The sequence below is a fragment of the Prosopis cineraria genome, unplaced genomic scaffold, assembly GCF_029017545.1.
Source record: "Prosopis cineraria cultivar Desert tree isolate PC_DT_omini unplaced genomic scaffold, ASM2901754v1 PC11, whole genome shotgun sequence".
Classification (NCBI taxonomy): domain Eukaryota; kingdom Viridiplantae; phylum Streptophyta; class Magnoliopsida; order Fabales; family Fabaceae; genus Prosopis; species Prosopis cineraria.
This window is the reverse complement of record NW_026555342.1, coordinates 18510095-18532394: the sequence shown is the minus strand read 5'-3', so window position 1 is coordinate 18532394 and position 22300 is coordinate 18510095. Positions and strand designations below refer to the sequence as shown.

Here is a 22300-nt window from a genome sequence, read left to right as displayed (position 1 = left end):
ATATATATATATATAGATAGATAGATATCAAGAATCAAGCCATTATATAGCAAGGCTCTTCTTAAACATTCTATCAAACACTTTGTGAGCATTTGAATCTCAACTATAACCAAATTTCGTGCTATCCCATTCTTCTTCTAAAAAATTCTCTAACTTAAACATGCAATCAATCAGCTTAAATCAATTCTCCCTTCTTACACACTTATGAACAGCAGCAACATAATAAAAATTACAACCTTACCATTCAAAACACATGCACCCTTGGACAGAACAAATGAAAAGGAGGAAATAAAAAATCCTCACCTTTGGCCACGATAGCAAAAGCATAAGGAAGGAAAAAAATTGTATGAGGAAGGAGAAAGAGAAGAGACCGACGTACTCTATGACCACCGAAATGGTGACAATTCAAATAGACCAGTGCCAATGATGTTGTTGCTTAAGAAAGGTCTAACAGCAACAACCACAATAGATACGGATAGAGGAGGTGTGAAGGATGACAGAAAGGAAAGGATTTTTGGTAGCCCACATCACTGGTGATGAGACAGAGGAGAGGAAGGCCAACATCACACACACACCAGTATAACTCATGCGATAGACAAACAGGGGAGGAAAGGAGGAAAGTAAATCAGACAGCCTCATCATTTACGATGGAGAAATTTCAACGGCATGAGATGCTAGTTACTGGTGGGGATCAGATAAGCAAGTTGGTGATGTGGAGGAAACTTGTGTAGAAGAAATGGACGCTCTTTCTTGCTGTGCTCTATTTTCTTCGACCAACAGAGGGGGTTTTAAAATATTAAAGCTTACTTGGGGAAAATTACAAGAGACCTAAAAGATATTTTCTTTAATAACACAAAAGTCAAGGATATTTTGGTAATATCATTAATCATCAAAAAAATAAAATTACCTTTAGCAAAGGTAAGATTTAAACCCCAATCCTTTAGGTAGAGACCAACATAATTTCCACCAAGTCACTACTTCCTATTCATCATAAAACTTGAACAATTTAATAAAATATCAATTAGATGGAAAATCATTTAATTTAAAATCCAAAGTCATTACACCAGCCATAGGCAACGACGATGATGGAGGGAGAGGAGTTTGATGTTGAATAGGGGAAGAAGAAAGCATCGTCAAACCGGTCTCCAACCCATGAATTTGTTCTATTACAATATTAAACTAGCTCTGCACATACTCAACATTCACGAACAGAAATAATGGAGGCGAAAAGACATTTAGCGACGAGAGGCAAAGCAGAAAAGGAACTACGAGCATATGGACCAACAATAGCAACCACGCACAACAACTTAGCTCTCTCATCAGCGACAACAAAGAATGAAGAACGAAGAGAAGAGATAAAAAATGGCAGAGGAAATGAAGATCAAATCACACACAAGGTAATAGACACACTACCAGCACCTCAAGATAGTGGTTCACGATGAGCTAAAAAATGGGAGGAATGGAGAGATCTTCTCAAATGTACAGCAGCGAATCAGCGAGCTCCAGCACCTGTCAATGGTGGACGGTCGAAGCAATGACAACCATACTCGTTGGCAGTGGTTGAAGACAGAAGGAAAGAAGGCAAGATGCAGAGGAATCATGAAAGAAGGAAAGAAAAATCAGCAATCTCTCTCCTCTGGACTAGTCTCTCTCAAATGAAGCAGAAGCTTCCCAATCTTACCTCTAAATTTCCCTTTTCTTTTTTTTAATAAACATCAAGGGGCAAAATGGTAATTTAGCCAAGTTATTGGTGAAAATAAAAATTTTCTCCCCTTGCATTGAAAGGGTTCGAATCTAAGACTTGCCTTATGAATGACTAGCTCAATCACCAGTAGGCTAATTCACCTCCTTGATAAATTAATACTTTTATATATATATATATATATATATTTCCTCAAAATACTTTATCATTAATTTGAATTTCAATTAAATTCTAGGTCATTACAGTTTGAATTTTAAAATTTTCATTTTTTTAATAATATTGATCACTTGCAACTATAAAGTAATCTAAAAATGAAATCAAACATTTATAGTATCAAAAAAACATACATTATCACTAGATACAATAAATATTACAATTATAGAAAAATGTTTATTAATTTAATTCATAATCCAATTCAAAAAAAAAACAACTGACTAGTCTGAAAATCAAATAATTTTTCATTAATATAGAGATGAAAAACAAATCTGTAGTCCCTATGCAATGAGATGATAAACAAGATATCATTATTTGCAAATAATATATATTAACTATTTTTCTTCTTAATCTCTTCTCTCTGATGATTGATGATTGGTTATTGATCTCTTCTTGATGTTGTAATAATGAGAATTTCATTCTACTTTGGAAAAGCAACGTGAAGGCCACACTACAAAAAAATTGTTTGTCAGCAGCATTGTGAAATTCTAAAATTATGTGAACTAAGGCGCAGCCTTCCCATGTAGTTATCGAGTACAACTCTACAAACACTAAATAAATTATGACAGAGTTGAGGGACGAAACGAGGGAGACCTTGTTAGTATCAATATTGTAATGACCTAAAATTTACAAAATAATAATAATATAATAACAATAATAATAATAAAATATTCTTCTAATTTATATGTTTAGATAAATTTTATGGTAAATAGAGAATGGTGACTTAGTGAAACTTATACTAATAGTTTATTTATAGATTCAGAGTTTGAATTCTCTTAAGCAATGGGTTAAATTCTATTAGTTTAAAATTTTGGAAAAATTACAAAAGTGTCCGTGTTTGTTATGTTATTATAGGAAAATATTGTGCCCTCTTTTGTAATTTTTACAATTTCCTAATATCCAGATCTTTATTTTCCTCCCTCTCGGTCAGACGCACGCACAGATATAACACCATTTTCTGGATCCTTCGACTGAGGGGTTTTGCCGATGCCGTCTCCCTCCGTTCCTCTTCGATTTTTTCGGTTCGATTTTTCCGGTGAGTTCTCGTTGTTTTGCCTCCAGCCAAGTCTTCCCCATTTTTCCTCTTCTTTTCTTCTCTTTTCGGCGGCGCATACGCGTTCTGGAGCAGAGGAACAGAGTTAGAGATTTTTCTTGGTTCCAGTAGCTTCGAGATCTTTGTCTTCCACCCTCATCCCTGTTACTCGTCCAGTGGCCAGCAACCTTGAGAACGTCGAAATCCTTACTGTGGGTAGTGCACAGTACTTCGTCCAGCTCTCCCCTGTTCCGTATCATTTTTCTTTCTTCAGCATCTGTGTAAATATGTGTAAGTGATCTAGCTTTCCTCTCCTTTCATCTTTATTTTTCGTCTGCCACTAGTGACCACAGAAAAAATCAGAATTTGTCTTCTTTGATTGTGCTGTGCTGTGGTTTTATCGAGCTCCCTCTCCCCTGTATAGCTCATGAAAATTTTCTTCCTCCTTACTGCGTTGTGTGTGTGATTAAGGTTAGAAGTATTGAGCTCTTCTTCCTAATGGTACTAAGTGCGTGAGTGTGTGATGTATTGGTCGAAATTGTAAGCTTTTTCCCTTGCGCTGTTGCTGCCGTGATGAACAGGTAGGGGGATGCTAAATTAAGATAAAAAAAAAATTATTAAGAGTAGGATGAGGATATGTATGGGATTGAGCTTTTGAGTTAAAATGATTTTCTTTTAAATGAGTTGATGTTGAAGAAACGATTGAAATGAGCTTTGGATAAAGAACCAAAATTTAGAAGCTAAATGTTAGTGCCTATAAAATGTTCGATGAAATGTTTATTAGAAAGGGAGTTGCTTGAGTTTGTGTTTTTCAAAGCTTATTAAATCTCTATGGAGATATAACTGACTTGGATGCTAGTATTTTGTGAATTAAGCTTGGTATTGTGTAGAAATTGGTTTGTGTAAGCTATTTGTAAACTATTTGAATTCTTGGGAATGGTATGGTTAGCAATAACTTGTGGACAAGAGATTAAATATTAGAAAGTGTTAATTGAGTGATTAGAAATAATGTATCTAAGATGTTGGATGTAAAGCTAGAGAGAGTTTTATATTTCAAGTAAATAAATTGGCATGGTTAAAGCGACATGGAGAAAATTAGTGATATAAATGATGACAACGGGACAAAAACTTAAGATATGAATTTCAGTTTTGGAATTTTAAATAGTGGAAGTTAATTGGGATTGTGTTAGAAGTAGAAAGAAACCTTTGTAATTTATAGAAGGTGTAATAAAGTCTTATATATCATATATTATAGGATGTTTGAAAAGAGGGAAGCTCAAATAGAGTCATAAGAAATGAGTTTGGAGCCTTGAGGATATTACAGATAAGTGGATAGCGTCCCAACTAATTTTTTTCAATTAAAATTTTCTTTACTAAAATATTACATTTTTTTGAAAATCATTTTAATAGTATTAATGCGATTATTAGATATTTGTTGATTAACATTGCTTTATTTTGAGAAATTAGCTTTACCAAATTTGAAATGTTAGTTGATCAATTAAATCAAGTTTGAACTTTGATTATGAGATTTTTATTCTATCAAATATTGGAGAGATATAGAGAATGATTCATGTGAGTTTGAAGTTGAAATTTTTTTTATTCAATAAATGCAAGCATGAGCATTGAATATGAAATTTGATTCTGGCATGTTTTAATGCTTAAACGTATTCATGCGAGTTTGATTTTGAGAATGAAAACTGTATCTTGAAAGTGATGATTTTCTCGCATGTTTGAAAAATGATTTTAAAAAGGGACTTTGTACAGAACACTGATTGCTAACGGCAGTTCCGTTAGCCCTTGGCGCGCCATGGTACACCTAGCTAGCAGGGTGTTTATAGGAGGTGCTAACCCCGTGCGATGGCCAACGCACGTGGAACGGAAGGATGGTTATTCGTGAGCATCGTACTCACATTTGTTTTCGTGGCATAAGTCGCGTTTGGTTACTTACCCTCGTGGATTGTGTGTCCATGTTTGTTTCGTGGCTTCGGCCGCGTTTGGTTATTTGCTCTCGTGGATTGTGTGTCCACGTTTGTTTTCGTGGTATAAGCCGCGTTTGGTTATTTATCCTCGTGGACTGTGTGTCCACATTTGTTAATTGTTCTGATAAGTCCTTATAATTATGGATTCAATTATTTGATGATTTTATATTTCATTAATTTTTATTCAGTAATTTGTTTATAAATATTTATTTCATTTACGTGTTTTTTTTAAAAATCAAGTGATATTATCAGTTGCTACGATAGTTCAATGATTTGAGATTTTCTTTGAATTTTTATAGAGACATTTTATTATGAAGTTTATTGAATTTTTACGGAAATTTTTGTTTCTTTAACTTACATATCCATTTTGAACTTTTCATTTTATTTATGTTTTATTATTTATTGTTGGGACGTTATTCACTGAAAAATAAATTTTGGCCTCAGGTAGTATAAATTGGGCTTGTATATCAAGGTGTTACTTGAGGCATTTTATCACTAAAGTGGAGTGGAAGAATTATTTCGAACAAGTTTTGCTTGATGAAAATTTGAACCCTGTATTAATTTCATGGCCTGGTCCTAATTACTCCACGTATAATGTAGGTAGGATTCTCGTCTTTCTTTAAAGACTGTATATATTTTAGTAGGGAGCGAGATCTTTTTATTTGATTATTATTGTTCTTTGTCATACATTTAGGAAGTCTTATTTATATGAAAGTTTTCTAAAAAAAAATTTATAAAAAAAATAAAAATAAAAATATGCCTATAGTTTTGCATGGACCAAAGTATATTTATTCAAGGCTTAAGAGATATGGGTTTTATTCACATATTCCGTGCCGGTCATGCCTTAAATTTTTGGGGCGTGACAAATATATATTATATAACATATATAGCAAGTAATATTAGATATTTATAAGGCTACAATACAATACAACTCACTTTATACTTTTTGCAGAATAACGTGCCATCTAGATCTCAATGATAGACCTTTAAATCTTTTTCACAAATATGAAACAATAACAAATATGGTACAACTAAACAAAAACTTTTATTTAACTCATTACAGCTAGCACAATTAGAAAGTGTAATAACAACATCAGTATACTAAATGATTAATTATCAACCATCTCAACTTCACTCTATTTCAGAAATGATAGATAACTCTGGGTTTAATTGCATTACTCCATTAACAGCCCTTGTTCTAGTAGGACGTGCAGAGCCAAATGGATTAGGAGGCAAAACTAGCTTTTCACAATCTCCTTCCAACATCTGAACCACAGCTTTCATGGTTGGACGATTTATTGGATGCCATTGAATGGACCATAGTCCCACAATCGATAGCTTTCTTGCAATTTTACTGTCCTCCTCTCCTTCTATATGGATTTGTATGTCTTCATTGTTCTCTAGAAGATTATAAATCCATTGAGGATAGTATACTTCATTGCTGTTTTCTATGGTAACATCCTTGATTTTTCTTCCCCCAACCATTTCAAGTAGCAACATCCCATAACTATAAACATCTGATTTATAGCAGACATTGCTGAAGTTTCTAGAAAAGATCTCAGGTGCAATATAGCCTAAAGTGCCCCTTGCTTTTGTCATAGACACAGTGCTTTGATCCTTGGAACAAAGCTTGGCCAAACCGAAATCAGATATTTTAGGTGTGAATTTGTCATCTAAAAGAATGTTGTGAGGTTTAATGTCAAAGTGGAGAATTCTTTTGTCACAATCTTCATGAAGATACTCAATTCCTTTGGCAATACCAATAGCAATATCAAGAAGCTTTGACCAACGTAGAAAAAAAGCCCTTTCTGTCAGCTGAAGTTATGAATTTCTGCAATGAACCATTAGGTAAAAATTCATAAACCAAAGCTTGTGTAGATCCATCAGCACAGAAGCCAACCAAACGAACCACATTGACATGGTGAACTCGACACATTGTTTCCATTTCATTAATGAACTCTTGTCCATTCCCTGTTGAAGCATTTAGGAGCTTAACAGTGACCTGAATTTCATTAGATAGCTTCCCTTTATAGACAGTTCCAAAAGCTCCTTCTCCGAGTTCATCCTTGAATTGATTTGTGATTCTCTTTATGTCAGTGTACAAGTATCTAGCAGGCCTAAGTGCGTTGTAATCTTCTAAAAACTGTTCAATTTTCTTGCGGCCTTGCCTCTCCTAGCTACCTTCATAGATATTATAAGAAACAATAACTCCAACAAATATGAACAGAAACGGGCCTAGGATTTCACCTGCAAATACAGAAAAATATCGATTAGTAATAATCTTATCTGGTTGCTTTAATCTTAAACATCTGAATTGAATCCTCAGCCGAAGAACCTTACCGGTAATTTTCCATTTTGATGGACTTCCTAAAACATAAATGCAGATATATATATATATATATATATAAGCTTCAGAAATAGAACTAAAATTCACAGTTTCAAAAAGATATTGTAATTGGAGAAATTTTTTTCACCTGTATCATGGCTGTGGTTACATTCAGGTAAACAATTCGCACTATCTTCAATGTAGCTTTTGCAATCTGGTATGGGCCATGATAGAATTAGAAACTCACTGATATTGTATAGAGAACTGGGACTAATTCATAGCCATTAATTCTTGTGCAAGATAAAAGAGAATTGTTCACGATTCTATGTGTATATGGTACAGCTAAAACTTCACAGCCAGCAACGTCGAGGCAAGAAAAGTTTCCCCATTGTTGAAATCGTCCGCTATTTGAATTCGTTCGAGATGTCCCAGAACAATTGAACAAAGCATATTGGCCTGACGACTCAGTATCGACCGCCCGAAAAGGAGAAGAGTATAAATTGAATTGAGCAGGCATCCTCCAAGGTTAGACACAGTTAAAATCTGTGATTCATAGTCTATGAACTGCACCAAAACCTTAACAAACAAAGGCAGCTCGAGCACTGTCTGGTTTGTTTCAGTACAGTATAGATCAAAGTAAGCACTATAGCCACATCGTTCTAGCTGTTTTCCTTTGAACCTAAACGGAAATCTTATCTCTGGTCCATCAACATCGCACCTTGATGATTCTTTGCATGCATCAGGGAAGTCATCAGGTTTTGCTGAAATTATTACGAAGCTGAAGAATAATAAAGGGACTCCTTTTTTGAAGAGAATGGCCATTCGATCGTGCCTGAGGTTGACATGAAAGTGCTGTTTCATGTTTCTTTTTGGTCTACAGGAAAATCTATAAGTACGATGCTTATACTTTGAAATCTAATTAAGATACAAATATGTGAAAGTGAAAGTATATAAAATGGAAAGAAACAACACTCCAATTATAATAACAGCCGGCCCGCCGGCCACGTTTTGGAGGATCCTTCGTTCCTATTTGCGGGAAAATTTTGAGGATAAATAATAGCATGAATGAGACAACCCCACCGCCACTATTGAAACGTATATAATTTAATGTTACTAAAGAAGACTTGAGTGGTTTAAAAATGTAGCCCATTGTAAACGATTATGGGAGAGACAAGTAATGTAACGTAAGGATCATACATGCGGCAATGGCGTGGATGCTTCGAGGATTGAGACTTATAATTAGTGGAAAAAAAATAAATGCATGATATCAAGCTATCGATATTGTATTGACTCGGACAAATTCTCAAGACTTTCATGACATAGTCCTGGAGTGCTGTTAGAGCTGCTCTACGCATGCCGTGGAAGTTAGTGTTCCCCATTTTCTTGTTTAAATCATGAAAAGTTACATAGTATCAATGGTAATTTAATAATTTAAATTTGATTTCTAGTATTTGTTAATTCATCCTAACTTATTATTCTCAGTGATCTTATTTATAAAACACTGGAATGTGGCGGGTGTTGTGGTTCTTTTTGTACGGCACCATATTGATAATTTATTACAATTTTCTCTTTTACACCTCTATTCAACGTTAAATTAAATAGGATAGTAGGAAACTTTTTTAAGGATGTATTTAATATGGAACACAAAAAAGAAAATTTTTCCAATTTTTAGATAGAATTAATAAATTATAAAATTTTCCTTATAACAAAAATTCAAGAAGCAACTTATATGGGATAGAAAGAAGTATACTTTTTTTTTTCTTTGGTTATTTTAGGTCCTCAAGTAGTAGTGTATAATTTTTCCTCATCATTTTATTACAGTTGCTTGCCATTTTTTATTCTCTTCAGTTTTCACTGTATTGTCCTTAATTTATGCATGAATGTATTATGGCTTGCCATAAGCAGACTACAGAAGCAGTGAAGAATCAAATAGAGATACAAGAACATATGAGCAAATTATATGTAGATGTGTCAGACAAATTCTCTTTCCCATTAACAATGACCTGACCTACTCGATCTTCAAAGAGATTAGAATACACGGCAGGGAAATTTCAAGGAAACAATCTAACGAATTAAATATGATATGAATATAATATAATAAGTCAGGTTGTGGAAATTTAAACTTGCAATTTTTCAAAGGTTTCCCCATTGGATGGGACATGTATAATTGAACCTTGCAGGTGGCAACAAAAGCCGTGGGGCCTTGCAAACCGCGTCACAGAAATAGAATGGCCAATCAGCCATGTTTGCCAAGCAATTAATAAAGAAAAGGGATCATGAAGGGAAAATAACATTATAAGTATTGATGGCGTGTAGTTATGAAACTTAATAAACTTAATTCACTGATAAATATTAAACTTTATGGATAATTGATAACTAAGATAAATTTATGAAGGGTATTGACTGATGTTTGTTTGTTTGTGGTTCAGGTTTGGGCAGGTTGTATTTGTATGAAGATGCCTCGAAGTCACCCCCTATATAGAGCACAAATTAGGTTGATGTACTCTTCCTCCATGAGAGTACCCAAAGTGAACAACTTCAACATATCATTTCATTATTTATGAATATCCATCACCATCACTCATTTATAACATAAAAATATCTAAACTCATTGTCTTTATCTGTGCATTAGAAATAAAGTCAAATTATCACTTTATAAGCACCATTATTATATTGTTTTGGCTTAAATATTGAAAATGCAAACCATACTTCTTAAAGAAAATTAGCCATTAACCTAATTTGCACATAGGGGGTGAGAATTAAGCTTCAAGAAAAATGTTTCCCACTCTGTAAAGGCATCATATACAACCTTCTTCTACTTCATCTATTTTTCTTCTACTCTTTAGAGAACCATTATATTGCCTCCAACAATTTCCAGACTTAATTTTGTTGAAATAATGGCTTTGGAGGAGTTGACTACAAACTTTGTGAAGTAGATGGAAATATTTGAAGGAGGTAACTTAATGAAATGGCAAAGGAAGATGAAATTTATATATTCTTACAACTTTGAACATGGCTTACATATGCCTTCACCACGCTCCCAAGCCCCAAGAAACAGAAGAAGAAACCATATATCGCCAAAGTTAGAGAAAGGCAAAAGTAAGAGAATGATGAATATATTTGCACTAGACACATCCTTGATGGGCTCAATGATGCTCTCTTTTATGTTTATCAACATTCAACCTTTGCAAAGGAACTCTGGAATAAACTAGAGACGAGGTACATGCAAGAGGATGTAACAAGTAAGAAATTTCTTTTTACACATTTCAATAATTATAGAATAATTCATAGAAGATTTGTTATGGAACAAATTCATGAAATGATACATTTTGAATAACTTCAAACAACATAAAATGCATATGGATAAATCTATATTGTCTCCTCATTCATAGATAAGCTTTCTCCTTCATGAAAAAACTTCAAAAAGAGTCTTAAGCATGAAAAAGAAGATATCTCTTTCAACCAAATGGATTCCACATAAAGAAAGATGATGCAAAAGACATGCATCAATGCTCATGTGAGAGCAGTACATTTGGTGGAAGGGTAGTTTGATTATTTTAATGCCTTTTGCGTTGGGTTATTGGGCAGTCTCATGGAGGAAGAGTACATCAATGCAAAAGACAACTTGATCATAAAGGTTGTTTTAAATTTTTGAAGAAAATATATCTTAATAATTTTCAAGTGTTAAAAAACCAAATAACCTTAATTCAGACATTCATTGAACGAGTAAATTGAGACTAGTCGCCGGGTCCAAAACTATTAATAGTGATCAATGTCTCTAACTTTTTTCCTTTCTTGGTTTTTTAAATAGAATTGGATTTGATAAATATCTTAAGTCCACTCACTATTTGGTTGAATTGAATGGCTGTAAGAGATTTTGTTATATAATACTTATCAAGTGCCAAATCTCATATTTTTAGAAGAGAAAGTATATATAAGAAGTGCTTTAATCATGATGATTGTTTTGGATTTTTGGAGAAAAATGAATCTTGATAATTTTTAAGTATTGATGAAATCTGATAATTATAACTGAGACAATGACTAAGTAAAATTAGGCCAGTTGTAGTCCAAATCTTTTTTAAACTCAACTAACTTTATAAACTCCTCGTTAATTTAGACGCTTCACGTCATTAGCTTTAACTACATCATAGAAGCTCCGCGTATGCGTACCTTGTACAGACCTCCGAAGATCTTCTTCATGTCGGGGGCCACAAATTTTCTGATCTATGTCACAGTTGGTGCATGTATGACCATCTATATTCTGATATTCTCTTTCTTCTCAGTTTCCGACGTCGAAGTCAACACCACCACCGACGTCATCTGTGGTACCATATTTGGCCAGAACAGAGTTGCCGACGACCAATCTATATGTGGATATCCCAGTTACGTCCTGGACTGCGTGGAAAACAAAACAGTTCTCTCCATGAACTTTAACAAGTACCAATATATTGACGCCATGATCGCCGGCGGCAATTCCACCTTCGGATCCCTCACGGCCGGCCGTTTCCGTAATGATACCAATACCAATTGTCCTTCCCTCACTATTTCATCTGTGTCTTACGCAAATTGGAACCACAGATTTGAATCATCGTTCGTCGATAGTTATTCTAGTGGATTGATTTTCTTGAGCTGTGATCGTCCACTTAGTTTTGATCAATCTTCTCTCTTGGTGGAGATAGCAGCATATTGTCCAGTGTTGGTGCACACTACTCTTATGCATTGCCTTGGAACGCCACAGTCTCTGACTTGCGAGAGTCTTGCAGCGTTGACTTTGTTGTGCATGCAACTTTCTTGCCCAAGAAGACAAGAAATTATATGACAAACTGTTCCGATTCTGAGATTCAGATTCTGCAGGTGAAGGGGATTGAGCTTAGATTGCAATTGATGAACGATGATCGTGAATTCTCCAACAACTCTCAGTCCAATCCTCCTCCCTTTCGGAAGATCAAATCAAGACTGTTTTCAGGTCAGTTTCATTCAGATGATTAATTAATTAGTGACTAACAAAGATTCCAGCTTAATCATGATTTCCAAAGTGTTAAAATTACGGTTTGAGTTTGCTAGATAAAGTTTTTTTTTTTGGAAGATTATAATTGTTCTTTGGAAAAATTACCTATATATCCTATATAAGGGACTTATGTATAAATGCGTCCCGCAAATTTGGAAAAAACACAATCAAGTCTTTTGGGACCTAAGTTTAATTGAAATTTTAAGTGATAAGACCTTTGTGCCCTTGCTTTCTCAAAAAAAAAAAAAAACCAATAAACTGAGGTCATATTTACCCTTCACTTATAACTATAACTTTATAATTTACAAATAAAAATTCTCAATTCATAAGTCACATTTAATATTTTATAAATAATATATTGAGGTCATATTTACCCTTCACTTATAACTATTTCACAATTTACAAGTAATAATTTTTAATTCACAGGTCATATTTCATGTTTTATAAATATAACTGCATCATTTTTAACAAGGAGGAAAATATTATCTTTACTTTCAACCATAAATTATACTCAAGTTTTAAAAAAATTTTATTGTAGTTTCTAAATTTTGTAGGATTTTTATGTATTCAGAATCTATACATAATTTTTCCTTGTAGTTTCAATTTCGACCCAATATTTGAGAACCATGAACCCAATTTAATTTCCTAGTTAACTTTTTATGCGGAATTGAAATTAAAAACTTAATTTGTCATTTTGAATTAGAATAATATTCTCTTAATATTGTTAAATTTAAAGGAAAAAATTGATAGTTGACCCTCCTACGCTAAAAAGTACTTGCATGCATGAGGCCTGCTTGCACATATAGCCCATATTGATCCATATAGGGCTTGCATGAAAGGTTGGGTATTGTCCAAAGTACTTTAGACCTACTGACGAGGAATATATTACTTTATTAAATGGGACCAACGAGGGACCAATTGCATTATGTAAAATATAATCCAATCTTTTATATAACACATTATAGAATAGTTTTATAATACAAAATATAAATTGATTTGTAAGAGTTTGTGAAGCATTAATTATTTTTTTAAAAAAATCATTCTAGTCAGTTCTAATAATGAAGTTTAAAGAGAATATACATATTTTCCACATGTTTTTTTTATTAGGGATAATGATCGAAACGGAAGCAATTTTTGGATATTAAATTTAACTGTAACATTTTTTTTTTTTAGTGAGATAATTGAAAATGAATTAAATTTTAAGCATAGGAGAATGTATTTTATTGTTTATATATATATATATATATATAGATAGATATATTATTGCAGTCATTATTCTGTGCAAACCAAAATATAACTTATCACCATTTTTTATTATATATTTTCTACTAATTTATTGTTTCTAGGTGTACATGTCTTTTTTTAAAACAAATTTAAGTATCTTATGCAGATGCATGGGAACTTTTCTTCAATTCAAAGCCATAAAAATAGACTGATTAATTATAACTTCCTCCGATAAATTTAATCTCAAAATGTTCAAGAGGCGAACTATTTGGTTCTGACTATTCAAAGGTGTTGTATCGTTAGTTTGCATTTCCCAAACGATGATATTATGTGTTAATTTTCTTTATCTTTTGATAATTAATTTCGGATTTCTTTTTCTTGCAATCTTTTCACAGGGGCAAAGTGCGTGGCAAAGTTTTTCCGTAAGACCACTTGTCCCTCTCTGACTATTGTGTATATTAGAAATTAACGCGTGAAAGACAGGTAGTTTCCACATAAAAAAAGGCGTAATAATTTATTATTATTAGTTTCTGACAATTTTTTTTAAAATAAATTGTAAATATTAATTTAAACAATTACAAATTTCAGAAATCTCAATTGCAAATAAGGTATTTAAATGTAAAATGTAACTCTTAATTTGCAACTAAGATGGATCTATTTGCATATAACTAAATGATATTTATAATCATTTATTTATGGCTTACAAAGTTTTATTATTTTCCACTCTAAGGATTTTCTATTTACAAAGGTTTGTCAAGGTTTCTTCACTTTTTGATGGCAAGAACGTTTTTCTCACGCCAACATAATATTGTTAATTTAATCGGAAAGATGCAACAAAAGACGTACTATGCACACACATGCGTCAATGCACACACTATTTGCCACTTGGTTTTTAATTATATATATATATATATATATAAACATAATATGTGTTCACAATTCTGTCCACAGTGATTCCATGGTTTGCTGTTAAACTTGCACTTGGATTCCCCCTTGTGACTATAATCTTGATACAAAAATGGAGAAAAGGAAATTCAGCTGAATACGATGAGGTTGAAGAATTTCTTCAAAGTCACAATTACATGATGCCCATAAGATACTCCTACTCAGATGTGAAAAAGATGACCAATGGTTTTAAGCACAAGTTAGGTGAAGGTGGTTATGGTTCAGTCTACAAGGGAAGACTTCGAAGCAGAGAGTATGTAGCCGTGAAGTTATTGACAAAGCTCAAAACCAATGGACATGAATTCATCAGTGAAGTTTCCACCATTGGAAGTATTCATCACGCTAATGTGGTCCGTCTAATTGGATTTTGTGCCGAAAGAACAAAGAAAGCACTTGTCTATGAGTTCATGTCCAATGGCTCTCTTGACAGATACATACTTGAAAAACAAGGAGACTTAATGCTTGATTATCAGAAGATGTATGAGATTTCCTTAGGAGCAGCACGTGGAATTGAATATTTGCATCGAGGTTGCCATATGCAAATTTTACATTTTGACATCAAACCTCACAACATTCTACTTGATGACAATTTTGTTCCAAAAATTTCAGACTTTGGGATGGCAAGAATGTGTCCACTAGATAAAAGTATTCTATCACTATCCACAGTTGGAGGAACACTAGGATACATGGCTCCTGAATTGTTGTACAAAAATATTGGAGGTATCTCACACAAAGCAGATGTTTACAGTTTCGGGATGATGATGATGGAAATGGCAGGAAGAAGAAAGAACCATAATGTGGTGGAGAATTCTTGGCAAACTTATTTTGCCAAATGGGTTCATGACCAGTTTGAGGAATCAATACTGAAGAGCAATGCCTCAAATGAAGACAAGAAAATCGCAATAAAAATGATTGCTATAGCATTGAATTGTATTGAGATGAGGCCATGTGATCGTCCATCGATGAGCAAAGTAATTGACATGCTTCAAGGACATGTTGAGCCAGAAAACATTCTACCATATATATGAGCCTTTAGGCTTCGCAAGAGCCCAAAAATACTCGTCATGGCTAATGGCTAGGCAACTCATTGTCAACAGAGGTTAATCCATGATGTGATTAATTTAGTTTATCTTCGTTAGTCTTTAAATCTGTTGTCTCTATATTGATCAGGCATCAGCTAACTTTGATCATGTATCTAGATAAATATATGTATGTACAGTTATTCAGGATGACACTAATTAAGGTGCAGATATAGTCTCTTTTTCTGATGATGATCTGTCTGATAGTTACATCATCAACGTAGCCATAGCATTGCCGGGTCATATGCAGCGATTTCACTCCTATGTGGAGCATGCCCAAGTTTTGGCGTTGGACTTCATTAATATTATGAATAAACTGGTTTCCAAATTTGGCCTATCTTGAACAAACCCAACTCCCTCCCGAAAAAAATGAGTCCCTCACGTTGTGCTTTATTTATTTCTTTCTTTTTTAAATTTCTGAGTATGTTTTTTATACCCAGATAATTATATTTATTTTCATTAATCTACGTAGCTCCTTTCAATATATTTCCCTATCTATGTGACCATGTCAACAGATTTTAACAGTATTACCTCCTCTTTAAATAATAAGGATCAAGTTAATAATATAAGGTGAACTTAGGTAACTAAATTGATAAAACCTGATGAACTAAATCGATAAATGAGTGAAATTTGAAGGAACAAAAATTTATCCCTAAATTAAAGGTAACATTTAAATTGTTTGATATTTCATAATAGAAGGCGTTGTACATAAAAATAATTTATTAATTTATATTATTCTAAAATTACCCTTGGGAAATGACAATTAGGGACTCCATAAGAATATTAATGACAATCACATACCTTAAATTATTGAAATCCTAATAACAAGCTATGGTCCTTACTTATAATAAATTATCTTTTATTGATTGGTTTGAAATTTACATCAGACTTAGAAAATTCTCAACTAACACTTCAATGATTTTTAATTATCTTTTATTAATTTTTCGAGTGAAAAAAAAATCACAAGGGATTGGTTTGTGATTCACAAATGACTCTTTTAAATTTTTAATTGATATTACAAATAATCCAAAGTGTATTTAATAGATTTTTAAGTGACTTATTTATATATTGACAGATTAAAAAAAAAGTGATTAAATTGCAATTTATAATTGACTCTTGTAAATTCCTAACTAATGTTACAAATAAACCCAAATGTATTTACTTGAGTTTCCGAGTGGTCATTATCATAGTGATAGCAAAAAATAATCTCACATGTATTTAGTAAATTCCCAAATGACTACTTATATTTGTTTAATTACAAGTAATGATCATGGTCTATTATTAAAATTTTAATCATTCAGGGTCTATAATTATCATTAATGTTCTTATGGGGTCTCTAATTATCATTTTCCCCTTACCCTTCATCATTTCACTCTTTAATTATTTTTTCCATTTCTATCTCTTAATAAATGAAAGATAGTTTTAAAAGTTTTTGTTTTTTAGAAAAATTAAGAATGTAAATTATATTTAATTATTTTTTATTTAATTTCTCATTGGTATCCTCCTATTGGAGGCAAAATTATTCAAAGCATAGTCAGGCATCGAATGTGAGCACTTCCCTTAATAGAGATTCAAACCCTGATTTTCACTTTATGAAAAACTAGCTCTTTTTGTTAGACTCCACGTTCTTTGTTGATTTTGCAAGAAAAACTTTTCACATTAATTATTTTAGATTTTTTACATTAGTTATTAGGGGTAAGCAAAAAAGACCAAAGTGAAAAGTTGATTTTTCATGTCGGTTTAATAACCGACATGGAAAAAAAACTTAAAATATAGGTTAAATAAATAATTGATGTGAAAAGTTTCACATTGGTTACTCTTAAAAAATTAATGTGAAAAGTTAACTTTTCACATCAGTTTTCTTAAAAAACTGATCTTGTAAGTCTATATTTTTAAAAATATTTTGTTTGTTTCTCCTTATTTATAAGACCTACCAAAAATATATAATTAATAAAAGATCAATAGTAATGTTAACTAAATCAACCTAACAATTTAAATACTCAAATTTACCTATACAACATTAAAGACTTCAATTTAATAAAAATGACTAATTTAAAATAAGGCTTTATTTAATTTTAAAATAATTTTAATAGAATTTTTCCTATTTTTAAGACCTCCCAAAATACATAATTAATTTAGCATCAATAACAATGTTAACTAAACCAACCAAGGAATCTAAATACCCAAATTCATCTATACAAATATCTAACTATTATAAATAAAAATGTGAGAATTAAAACAAAGATTTGAAGGTATAAATTCATCTATTAAATACCTAACTATAAACATATTTAATTTAATCAACCAATCACAATACTAATAGGCAATAAAAATTAAAAAAATAAATAATAAATAAAGATTTATTACAGTAGAAGAACTAGCAAAAACTCTTTAATGAAAGAGGAAGATGAAAGAAGATGAGTGTCACACCCCGAAAATCAAGGGTGACCAACACGGGATGTGAACTACATCACATATCCCTCAAACCTTAAATCGAGAGACTTTTTAATTACTAAACATAATTATATTTATATTCATTATATATACGCACAACCATCTTCATCTTAATAAAAGTTTTAATATCTTTTGTAGAAATTTCGCAAAACCTCTCATATAAATATGATCTCTCGCAAACTCTACAACACAATGTTTTACATAAAAGATCATATTAATCAAGAGCTCAGCTCCTTCTAACCAGTAGATAGAATATGCACAAATAAAAACCTAGCTATAGACTATGTGGAGCACCTAGATATAATTTACAAAATAAAATTTCATAACTCAAATTTTACATAAAAAAAAAAACTTCAACCTTAGGTCCTTCACTTCTAATCAATAATAAATCCCCTTACTATTCATTAGCATCATTAGCAGGAGGTTTAACATTGGCCACACTATCTGGACCAAAATCATTTTCAATGAATAACGTCTCAATAACAAATAATTAAACATGGATAAAAAAAGTTAAAAATAATTATGGAAGTTAAAAAGACAACGATCTCCATAAAAATTTAAATAAATTTGGAATAAAAGATTCTATATAACTTTAAATGAAATCTTGAATCATTAAATTATCATATCAAATATTGTTATAACTTAATTTCAAGGAAGCAAATAAACGAAATAAGTAACTAAAAAAAGGTTATTAATTAAAACCAATGGGATATAAAATCATTAAATAATCAAATTCATATTTATAGGGACTTGTTAAAACAATTAACAAACGTGAACACATAGTCCACGAGAGTAAGTAACCAGATGTGGTTGAAGTCATGAAATAGACGTGGACACACAATCCACGAGGGCAAGTAACTAGACGTGGTCGAAGCCACGAAACAAACGCAGACACACATTCCATGAGGATAAATAACTAGATGTGGTCAATGCCATGAAACAGACGCATGTATGAGACCTACGAATATCAAACATGAGAACAGAGCTCACAAAAATTGAACTAGCTAATCATTCACTATGGCGCGTCAAGGGCTAACGGAACTGTCGTTAGCAACTAATATTCTGTATACAGTCCCTTTTAATCCACTTTCAGACATGCTAGAAAATCATTACTTTCAAAAATATAATTTCTCTCTTCCAAATATCAAACTCGCATGAAAGGTATAAAAACATCGATTTATCTGAATATGAAAATTCATAACAACTATCTCATAAATTGTTCAATTATTTTCATAGTTGACTTTATCAATTAAAGGATTACTAGAATTTGTAAAAGTATTTTTTGTCAATCTAAAAAATATAAGTCATGACTTCAGGAAGCAAAGCAATTTAATTAACAAAAGTAGCTAAAGCAAGAGAAATATATAAATATCTGTTAATTAATAAAAACAATATTTGATAAAAAAAATTTAATATATAAATTGATTGGGACGTTATCCATTTACTTGAAATACCTTCCAAAATTCAAAAATTCACCTCTCAACTTCAATTAAATTTCTCCTTTTCTGAACACCTTATAAATTATATAAAAAGTTTAATAAATTTTTAGTAAATTCAATAATTTACTTCCAACAGTTCACTACCAAAATTTAGCTATAATAACTTGAAATTTTAAGATTAAGGCTTTACACATAAAAATCCCCCAAAAATCATAACTCAATACTCCATTAAAATACAATCTCCTTCTAAACTTTTTGTTTAAACATCGAATGTACATTACTTTCAAATCTCACGGTACAAATACATCCATGAATCTTCACTTGTAACCGTGTAGTTTACTTAATAATATGAAATAGAATCTATGAACATATTACTACAAGATTATTGCCCTCTTTTAACTCAACAGATCAAGCAAAATAACAACTTCATTAGGCTCACAAACGAAAGTTAAGCATTAAAGTGATATCTCAAGAAAAACACTAAGTTAAAAGTATCAAATTCTAAGACCAATTAGAACCCACATACTTAAAATAGGAATTATAAATTCCCCACACAACATTATGGTCCAATAAATATGTCAAGTTAAAATCATATTTATATGTACATCATAGCATTACAAGTCTTCCTCATGAAGAACATAATAAAAAAAATCACCTTTCAAACTAGATCCAAACCATTGTATTCATGAAAGTTCATAGCCATGTGATCCTTTGAAAATGTGAACTCCAATTCACACATGTAGTAACTAGTTTCAAATTATAGATGTAAAATGAAAATTTGAAATTTCAATATCATGTAGCTATGTCAATTAATAAAGCCACCCATTTAAAGCCTTAGATGGGCGAAATCATGTGCATATGCTATTTTCATGACTTTGAGATATAATCATGACACAGATAGTACTTAAGATAGTTCTTGCTTGTAAAAGAAAAGTTTCTATAAAAGATACTTTTAAGATATTATACTTCTCTCGACTATCAAGACCATAATTTGTTTCATGCTTGAACAAACTCAGTAGACATTCATTTGGGCTCACAATAGAACTCATGCATTTAGAATAGTAAAAGCCACTTTGTAACGCAATTAATAAAATCATCATATCAGTTTGAAATAAACCAAGGAATCAGCATATCATATTACACCATCTAATGATAAGGAAAATATCACTAGAGTGAAAACTAGGATTAAGAAATTCCCTAGTACAACAACAACAAGCTTTTATCACACTAGATGGGGTCGGCTAAAAAGAAACTCCCTAGCACATAGTAATTATTTTGTGAAATTGGTTAAGGTATATCAATTGATTGAATGATATTCGGGATACTGTTTTCTTCATTCTATGTAATATTTGGTATTTTACAGATAAGAAACATGAGAACAAAGGTATACACTTATAGTGACTTTAAACATGATCAGGTGATAGAAATCAATCTTTCTATGTAATAAGAGGAAAAGAGAATCAAGGAAGTGTTGATATCAAAGCTAGCGCCATGCTTATGACAAGAAGGGATGGATTTCCTAATAAAAGCAATCAAAACAACTAAGGTATATATCAGAACCTTATGACCAGCAACTCGTTCATTTTTTTCCAGCTTAATTTAGTTCTCCTCCTCCTCACACAGTCATGGGCAATAGCAGATCACAAGAAAAATTTGAAACTTCAACAAAATTGCATCACACACTCACACGCACAGCAAAACCAATAATGGAAGGAAATTTACTAGCAAAAAATATGAACAGAAGAGGAGAAAGAAAGGGTATAGAATAGGGGAGAATATGACAACCACAAACCAGCCTCCCTTTCATGAATCATGTCACGCCCTAAAATTAAATGTGATCGGCACGGTATATATATACACAAATAAACATCCTTTAAGCCTTGATCAGGGAAACTTTAATCTAGTATTTTAATTCATTTGAAATATGATGGAAGATAATTGTGATATTTTCATGTAAACAAAAGATCAATAAACTTATGTAAAAATTTCATCAAAATCTGCCCTCTAAATAGGACCTTCTGAAATCTATACAACAGTAATATATAGTTCAAATTAGAATCCTATTTATAGTTAACGTAGAGCATACCTAATTATAATTTCAAAATATAATAACTAATTAACCATTTACAGTACAAGAAAGATATATTCAAAAGATTTTCTCCTCAATTCAACAAGAAGTCCCTCATAGATCAACAGAAGGTAGATCATCAATTATATTATTTGAAACCAAAAATATTTTCAGTGAATAATGCCCCAACAATAAATAATTGATCATGAATCAAAAGGAAAGTTTGAAATAATTATGTAAGTTAAAGAGACAATAATTTTTATAAAAATTTAATAAACTTCAGAATAAAATGACTCTATAAAATTTTAAATGAAATCTTAGACCATTGTGCTATCATAGCAAATGTTATTATCACTTGATTTCAAGAAAGCATATAAATGAAATAAATACTTATAAATAAGTTACTAAGTAAAAACTAATGGAATATAAAATTACCAAATAATCAGATTATAATTATAAGAACTTATCAAAACAATTAACAAATGTGAACATACAATCTACGAGAGTAAATAACCAAATGTGGCTTATGCCACGAAAACAAACATGAACACACAATCCACCAATGTAAGTAACCAAACATAGCTGAAGCTATGAAACAAATGTGGACACACAGTCCATGAGGATAATGCTAACAAAACGGGGCTCAAAGCCATGAGAATCAAACGCAAGTATGAAACCCATAAATAACAAATGTGAGTGCAATGCTCACAAAAGTTAAACTAGCTAGTCATAATTATGGTGTGGCAAGGGCTGATGGAACTACCGCTTTTTGGAATAAGTCCCTTTCAAATTCAATTTCAAATATGCGAGAAACTCATTAGTAATAAATG

At 31.8% G+C, this 22300-nt stretch overlaps 1 protein-coding gene, 1 long non-coding RNA gene and 1 pseudogene across 3 annotated transcripts; 2 read left to right on the top strand and 1 right to left on the bottom strand.

The window, feature by feature from the left end:
* The first annotated feature begins 2874 nt into the window (after positions 1–2874).
* LOC129285439 (uncharacterized) lies at positions 2875–5114 on the top strand. The gene is made up of 2 exons (XR_008587212.1): positions 2875–3239; positions 4713–5114. It is a non-coding gene; the product is annotated as an uncharacterized LOC129285439 (long non-coding RNA).
* A 744-nt stretch (positions 5115–5858) lies between these two features.
* On the bottom strand, positions 5859–8136 carry LOC129285438 (rust resistance kinase Lr10-like; annotated as a pseudogene).
* Positions 8137–11370: 3234 nt separating this feature from the next.
* On the top strand, positions 11371–15698 carry LOC129285459 (rust resistance kinase Lr10-like). 2 transcript variants are annotated; one of them, XM_054921178.1, is made up of 3 exons: positions 11372–12219; positions 13881–13907; positions 14437–15698. In XM_054921178.1, exons 1-3 carry the CDS (start codon positions 12069–12071, stop codon positions 15456–15458), a joined length of 1200 nt encoding a protein of 399 aa, XP_054777153.1. In that variant the 5' UTR covers positions 11372–12068; the 3' UTR covers positions 15459–15698. The 2 variants fall into 2 exon arrangements, with proteins under 2 accessions (XP_054777154.1, XP_054777153.1); XM_054921179.1 differs by lacking the exon at positions 13881–13907 and having other exon boundaries at positions 11371–12219.
* The last annotated feature ends 6602 nt before the right edge of the window (positions 15699–22300 follow it).